We start from the raw sequence: 8412 nt of genomic DNA, 5'->3' as shown, positions 1-8412 counted from the left end.
CCCCGCTCGCCTCCGACAGATTATCCCGCAGAGCAGTAGTTGAAGGTGCAGATAATCCATAAAGTCACATCCCCACTCGCTCTGTGCATATCCTTCACTGGAGCGTAGCGGCGATTCTGCTCAAGGTGCAAATTGCAGCGTTGGACGCCAACTGCCGAAAAATGCTAGTGCACGTGCAACGACTCTTCTGCGCCGTCAACTCGGAACTGAGAGCACCTACATACGAAGCATCAAGCGGAGGACCGGACACGTGGAAGACGAACGAGGAGCTGCTGCCGTTTCATCGCACCCGCGCTGTGAGGAACGGAGCCCCGAAAACTCTAGCCGACGCAGCGCCGGAGCCGCTCGCTATCCCCCGGGAGAATGGACACGACCAGAAAGTATACTTTTGCCAGCCGGAAAAGCCCCTCAACGAGTGTCTCTGATTTCACGAAGACAAGCCGTAGATGAGAAACAGGTTAGCGCACGAGAAAGGAGCCCCGAACACTCGGACGGCGCTTCGGGGAGTGCTCCGCTCCGCAGTCGGCTAAGAACCTGGCTAGGGCCTGGCTCCCGAGCCGAATGCGAGCGATCGATTGAGTGCGCACTCACGGCGGAAAGTCGACGATGAAGATGGAACCAACACGGAAACCTGTTTGCGTGGAGCTCAGACGTACGGGAAAAAAGCAGGACGTGTGCTTCACGCCACGCAGGGAAGTACTGGCCGCCCCGGAGACTATCAGACAAGCCCGGAAACGCACAGAGACGAAGAGTGCATCTCCACTTCAGGCACACAGAACCTCAACACCGAACATTCCGAAAAAGAGTGCTCCCAGTTCGAACCCACGCATTTAACAGCAAGCTGCCCCGAGCGGCTTCGAAGCGCTTCTCCCGCTGCCGCTCATCCAACTGCAACTCAGCCTTTCCACGACGGGGCTCCGCGGCCCGGCGGCGCAATCGGAACCTCGAGAGGCAAAATCGCAGGGAGCAACTGGTGGCGTCTGGGCGCCGCCAACGTCTCCGGAAATGGCGAAAAATTGTGCGCAGAAAAGGGCTGAGGAAGCGAAGAAATTCTGCCAACTGCGTCCAGAACGAAGGCAGGGCGCGCACCGAATCGCCTAGTGAAGGGAGTTCGAGACTCAGACCGAGTGCTCAAGCCCAAGAACCAGAGGCTCTCGAGAGGAGTACGCTGCTCCTTGTTGACGCGGCGCGGTCCAAACTGGCTTTACACATGCATTCACCGCAACGTAGAACGGGATGCGGGAAAGCTCAAATTAGTTAGGTCAACCGAACCGCTACGCTCTGCCTGTGTGCTCCAGTGACAAGAAATTTAGCGGGAGACGTAAAATGCGGAGCCCCTGTCGCTCTTGCGTGCCGGCACGTTTGCACAACATGGGTCGCTACTACTTTCCGTTTTGCGCAGGGACTTCGCCGTCTTGCCTCTCCGACCTTACGTTCCAGGACGAGAGGGTGCAGAGCGGAGAGAGCAACCACCAGAGAGACCGACCTGTACTGCGCGCCTCCTCGAAGCCCTTCAAGACGAACCAGTTTCTGCATCCTCAAAGAAGGCCATTGTTGCGTAGTAATTCTTCCATTTTTTCCCAGTCAGGCTGTCCTGCGCGCGTCTGGCCTGCATTCCGATGTCTTTTTTTCGGCAGCAGGATTTTCTAGAAAAGATGCAGCAATTTCTCCGCGCGAACCGTAGTCGTGGCTGACACGGACTCTCCTAAAAGGCTATGTGCCGCTGTGCAAGACAAACTAGTCCTTCTCCTCAGTTGTCCTTCAAACAGACGAATTCCCTATAGCAGAGTAAGGGGTTTTCCGCTGTGCTTGTAGATGGCATGGCTCAGCTGTGTTCGTCGAAGACTGACCTTCTTTGGGACAGCGTCTTGCAGAGACCGAAGGACATCCCGCCGCCGGCCGTGCACGCATATACGGAGTGCATCAGGGGCAGATTCACGCAGTCCGCCGTTGACATGTTCTTGTTTGTTCCATATCGTTTTAACTGTTCGGGAGCCACTTGTTGAAGATATTAGCAGCAGACAGGTAGCAAGAGGAAAACCCCTGCGCGGCTGTGGCTGTTTGCCTTGCCCTCCTCGTGTGACGCGCCTGGGACGCGTGTGCTTGATCCGCAGTCAGTGCGAATACCAATCGTCGCTCCCCGACTATGGTGCAGAATGTCGCCGTATAGTCATTTCTTAAGCTTGCGCGACATTTAAACAATGCGCACCAGTGTCTCGCTCCACCGGAGGCAGACGCACCGTCTCCAGGTACTCTTATCCCTCATGCAAAGCAGTGTTTGTTGGAGTGACATGAGAAGTACGTGTGAATGATCGACCGATGTAGTACTCAGACACCATCGGCTTCTCCGCCCGGTACAAGAGCGTATGGCGGCCAGTGCTAGTGATGGTTGTGTTAGGCTGTGGTGGGAAGAGAGGCAAACTCACATCAGTGTCTTGCCTCACTCAGTACCGTATACTGATACGGTAGCAGACACAGCGAACGTCAAGGTTCTGCTCGTAACCCACGCACCACTCTGTGCTTGTCTTCTGCCGGAGGCTAACTGCATTCAAGCCACCTCTCCGTGATCCAGTAATTGTGCAGCGCGCGGGGGCGACCGGAGCAAGACATATGTAGGGAAAAGATAATGCTGTAACCCACGGCACTCGTAGCCGTAGACTTCGGCGCCGCGGCAACGTAACTTACACGCCAGCAGGAAATGAATCATTATTACACGGGGGGTTGCTGACTTCAAGAACTAGACTACAATTCGACAGAGGAAATCGGACGTATGCGGTGTTGTAAGAGCGAGCATTGAGCCAACAAAGCCGAACACAAAACGTCATCGGCTACAACGGTATAAACTTACGGGCACGAAGTAAAGCACAGCGATCACCGATTCCGCGCTCCCTTCTCAGACCGTAGTCGGTCTCGGTCTCCTTTCCACGAGAAACATTCGCCCTGATTTCCATCAGGTATGTATCTGCTCTTTGTCAGCCTCCAGCATCGTGATAGCAAGGCCGTGCTCGTTAATCAAAGGTCTCGCTGTTCTGATATAGTCGACATTGGTACAAGCGTGGCGGTACTTTCATCGGCGCCAATAGATACACGACATCACACGACTGCAACGAGCCGAACGGAAAAGCTGCACTGTACCGATGTGACCGGAATAATCGAAAGTTATCCACGATGTACACAGTGCCCCAAAATATGGCGGATGTACCGTATTACACATTCAGCATGAAGTTGCTGCAAGTACACGAGCAGTTCCGAACCAGGGGTCCACAGCTGGCACTCTTGTCTTTTCTTTCATACTAATCCCTGACACTGGATAGGCGAAACGTTGCTGAGGCGGCGATATGCTGGGGAAAAACCGCTATATGCACGTAAAGTCTCGGCTACAGGAAAGACTACGATCGCAAACTTCTCTCGAATTTCACTCCTGCCACTACGACCTCAAACGGATTGGCGCAGTGGGCCCTACAGAGGATGCCTTCCGAATGCAAGACCTCCGTGACGGGAAACATGCGTAAAGACATGGAGCAATGACAATATACCTCTCTCAGGTGTACGGAATGCCCCGCCGACCTGAAACATCACTTTCCAGTATCGTCGCGCCTCTAAACTCAAGCCAATTTTGAGCAGGCTTAGGGCAATCAAATCGAAGCAACAACTGGAAATCTACTAACAACCTGTCAACAAAAAAAAAAAACCACAATCCCTCCTCTGCGTGTTCCTCTTTCTAGGCGCGTCTACAGATCACCAACGCCACCTAGTTTATAATTGTCCAACCTCCAAGATGATGTCTAAGACGTTTTTGAGCTTGACGCGCGGCGGATGCCGGCATAATGAGAAGTGGCAGAGCCGGTACATTTCCTACAAACCCCGTCGCACACCACAGGGCACGACGCACCTGCGATTGACTAAACAGCACGGAAAGGCGGACTAACGCAACTGCAAACAGGGCACTGCGGTACATAGCCTTGGCAGAAGCAGTGTGACTAGCGAGGTCGCCAAAGAAACAGAGTTGTTCGCGAAATGATGTTCAACTCACGCCTCTCGAGAAGACCGCTCTTTACTCTCCATGGGTTGAACGGAGGAGGTTGAGCTCTCGGCGGAGCACGCTCAGGTGCCTGCGGCTGACCGTCCTTCAGAGGGGCTTTCGGAGGTTTCGTCAGTTGCCAGGAGCTTGATTCTGCCCGGAAACGCAGACACGGAAACACTCAGTCAGAAACTACTTCCTACGGCGGTCATTAGGCACACAGCCAGCGGGTCTCTGGGGAACCAACGAAGGCAAAAAGGACCGACAGATCTCTCCACTCGCCAGGCAGTCAACGGCTCTGCCACCGCGAAAGTACGTCTGCAACCTATGCTCGAGAAAGCATAGTTCGAACCAGTCTCTACCAAGACAGCGTCCGCAAACGGCGCTAGACGCCCACTCACCGGCGCCAGACTGACTGCGTCCTGTATCCTTCGGACGACCGCCGACCATGAATCGGCTTTCGGAGTTCTTCTGTGTGCGCTTCGAACTCCGGACCACTGTGTCCGCTGAACATCGAATACAACACACCATAATGCAAACATTGTTTCCCCCGCTGCTCGAAACTCAACTTGCTAGAACTCTGAGGAGCTGAACGTGGGCCTCGAAGTGGGACGTGCATCTCGGCGTGCCTGTTACCCCCCAGTGCCCGCGTATGGACGACGAGCAGCTATTAGAAGATGCAGGACGCGGAAACCGTGTTGTCCGCCAGGAACCGTATCCATCAGTGCCGAGCTCGTACCGTGCGCCATGGTAGAGGGTTCTGAAGTCACTCGTGACGCATTTTCGTGCTCTGAGCCTGCCCGCACTTGGCCACGCCCACCGCCTCGACCACCAACTTCTGGGCGGCCTCGCAGTGGCGGGATCTTCAGCGGTGGCAGCTTTTCTACTATCCCTGACAAACAGTGCCGCACACGGCGGAGCGCAACGCGACCTAGATTGACTAATCAGCACGATCAGCACGGAAAGCCGGACTAAGGCGACTGCAAACAGGGCACTGCGGTACATAGCCTTGGCAGAAGCAGTGTGACTAGCGAGGTCGCCAAAGAAACAGAGTTGTTCGCGAAATGATGTTCAACTCACGCCTCTCGAGAAGACCGCTCTTTACTCTCCATGGGTTGAACGGAGGAGGTTGAGCTCTCGGCGGAGCACGCTCAGGTGCCTGCGGCTGACCGTCCTTCAGAGGGGCTTTCGGAGGTTTCGTCAGTTGCCAGGAGCTTGATTCTGCCCGGACACGCAGACAACCAGGCACAATGTCAGCGTCCATGTGATTCGTACTGAACCGTCGCGACCTCCCGATCTGTCCAGGGTGCCACGCCGACAACAAAGTCGTGGCGGACGTTTCCCCCATTGGACTGAACCGTGGCGCTGCAAACCCAAGTGAACATCCTCCGGTTACGCAGCTGGAGAGGTGGTTTGCAAAGCACTGTACCAAAGGACTTTATGCGGAGGAGTAAGAATGACACGAACCGTTGAAAGTAAGCCTTGTTCTGGCCTCATCCAGGGAGCTGCCGTCCTCACCACCATGATTCGCGGTTCCCCGTATATGCGCATCACCGTGGACCCCTGCGCCAGCGAACAGAAAGAAACAGCACACAACGATCGTCAATAGGGTAGTTTCGTCTACAACCCGCAAGAGCTCAAGGCGCCTCGCGTGATGTGAATACCCGTTCGCGTGAGTGCGAACTGCCCATATGCTGTTGTCCAGCGCATACACGGCAAGTAGCTTAAATTCGTTTCTAGGACTGTTCGCAATGCCGGCATCAGATACAATAATCAGCAAGGCGCTGCCACCCCTGCCTGATTTGTGCGATGGCTTTCAAGCACTCCCGCGCCTGCTTGAGGAGGGAGAAGACAGAAAAAGAGATTACACGGCATGAAGCACTGTGAATTATCCCGTGTTGACATTGTGAACAGGGGTAGACCATTTAGCCGCATCAGATTTCGCCTATAAGGAAACAAACCAATTAAGTTTTCACCCCAGCGGAGTAAGGCGTCATTACGCAGATTACCAGCACTCTGGATCGGCACTGCCGACGCAGAAACCCTGCGTGTGTCAGACTACGCGCCAGGGGAGGAGCATGAGAGTCTCCGTGACCCTGCGTGTGTCAGACTACGCGCCATAGGAGGAGCATGAGAGTCTCCGTGACCCCCTCACATCACCTGCGTTGACGTGGAACGAACCCCGCCACAAAGAAGGAACACACGGACCCTCCAATGGAATTCCCGAACTAGCCATGATCGAGAGCCTCACAATAAAGAACTGACCAAATCGAGCAAGCATCAGGCGCCGATAAACACAGCAGTGAGTGAAACGCATACATATTGATTTCTAATCAATGCGTTTCAGTGGGGCAACACACACCTGCAGACTGGTCGATGTCGCTCTTCTCAGCATTAAGCGCAATCGGCTGCGGCGATCCCGTTGGAGGCTGTGCCGTTTTCGAACTTTCCAGCACAACCTGTGAATCTGCTGTGTCGTGTGGCACCTTTCCCCACGACGTCTTCTGGGACGTCGCGAGGGACGCAGTGAAGTCACCACCAGCATTACTGTTGAAGCGCCGCGGTACCGTTGTAGATGAACTGGTCACTCCTGATGCAGGGACGACGGTCTGCTCAACCGACTGTGAAGTGGTTTTAGTCACATCCCCTGGAGTCATATGCCGTGGAATGAGATGCACCAGCCAGTGTGGCATTGGTGGTTGGGCATCGGGCCCATTCCCCAGCGGCAACAGCGGCGCCCCATACCCTATCAGGGTAAGGGAGCTTGCTGGGGGAACTTGAGGTAAGGAGCGCTCGCCCGTAAGAAGCAGAAGCTCTGGCAGGGAAGTGTGGACCTGTCTACCTTCCCCTGAATACAGCAAAGAGCACACTGGAGCCGACATCATATACCCCCACCTTGGAGAACATGCGTATCCTGCAGGACCACAACCCCCGTACACCGGATATGGAACCAAAAAGAGATCCAGAAAGCCCGCTGCATCCTTGTTACGCTGGCTCACTCCTGAATTTGAGAGCACCCCACAAACACTCCCTCAACGTAGTGTGCGTGGCTGGTCACTGGGAAAGGGCCTTTTCATCCGATGCCCAACACCTTCAAGAAGCCCTCCTACTCTGACGTACCTCCTGATGTCCCCGGAACAGCACGCAGCACGGGCTGCACTTGTGGGGCAGTATAAACTGGAGCAGGCACTGCGGGCAGCCAAGCTTGAGATCCTGGTACCGCGGAACCAGCGGCTACGGGAACACTCAGTTGCTCAGCAGAGCGTGACGACACTCGAGTTTGCGGTGCGTGCATCACGCTCGCGATTGGCGAAGACTGCGAACCATGTGACGGGAACGTCGGATTGGAGGGAGGTCGGGCAAGATCGTTCCGCTGGGCTGCTTCGGCAGGCGCCTCGGATCGATGAACAGCGGGACTATCCTGTGTCCACAGCGAAGACTGCCCATCTTCCAGCCATGCCAGATTAGGCACCCCGCCGGCCCCTCCCCCCCATACCACTTCACTCCGTTCGCCAACTAACGCGTTCGGCGCGGTGGCCTCCGGAAGGTTCAACGCTTGCTCGCTCGGTTCGTGATCTCGTTTAGCCCCTTTTTTCCGCCTCTGTCACAACACAAGGAACGCACTTGAGCGCGTTGTGGAGTCTATCTCCATTTATCGCATATTAACGAACATGCGACGGAGTGAACTCAGCAATGCCAGCACATGGGCTGCAGTTAAGCATCACGCCTTCGAGCATCACCAGGTTAGGTGGGATACCAGTGCATAAACGACAACACTGGCCGCTGTGCTGTCCATGCCCTTGTGCAGAATGAAAGCGCGAGAACAAAACTCACCGGTCCTCTACGTTGTTCAGGCGAGCCACCAGGTACAAGCCTCTTTCGACGGCTCCTCCATTCACATCTTTCTCCACTGCCGTATGCCTTCCACTCTAATGGACGACCAGAACGGCAACTCGACACCGACTTCATGAACAACGGGTACGCGGGTGGCGCTTGAATACGCAAGTCTGGAGCCGAGGGTAGCGGTTTAGAAGGCTGCCGCCGAGTGGACGCCATCTGCCCAACTTGAGCAGGACCGCCGCCACGGTCGTTCGCCGCATTCCCGGGGCCACCTCCGCTGTGCACACCACTGTGCGGGGGTTCCCCGCTTCGTGATTCGTAACCGCTATAGCTGGCGCATGCCAGAAGGACGACGTAAGATCCAGCTTCCCCCCGATTCATTCTAACCTGAAAAAGGGCACCCCAAAGTAGCAGAGCCGAAACGGCCATCGACACAACCGTGCTTCTAAAAGACAGGGCGGCGAATTCCGCCGCAGAGGAAGGCATTTTGAACAGCTTCCTGCATAAATTTGCAAATAAACGCCGGGTCCATACTCATAAACCGGCCTACA

At 55.2% G+C, this 8412-nt stretch overlaps 1 protein-coding gene across 1 annotated transcript; it reads right to left on the bottom strand.

The window, feature by feature from the left end:
* Positions 1-3980: 3980 nt before the first annotated feature.
* Positions 3981-8242, bottom strand: BESB_010860 (uncharacterized protein; the record flags this gene model as incomplete). The annotated part of the gene is made up of 8 exons (XM_029359840.1): positions 3981-4174; positions 4423-4527; positions 4761-4913; positions 5102-5242; positions 5540-5584; positions 6384-6869; positions 7142-7622; positions 7856-8242. 8 exons carry the CDS (start codon positions 8240-8242, stop codon positions 3981-3983), a joined length of 1992 nt encoding a protein of 663 aa, XP_029222753.1.
* Positions 8243-8412: the final 170 nt, after the last annotated feature.

The sequence above is a fragment of the Besnoitia besnoiti genome, chromosome I (assembly GCF_002563875.1).
Source record: "Besnoitia besnoiti strain Bb-Ger1 chromosome I, whole genome shotgun sequence".
In the NCBI taxonomy this organism is placed as follows: Eukaryota; Apicomplexa; class Conoidasida; order Eucoccidiorida; family Sarcocystidae; genus Besnoitia; species Besnoitia besnoiti.
Note: the sequence above shows the minus strand (reverse complement) of the source record. Positions and strands in the feature narration are given on the sequence as shown.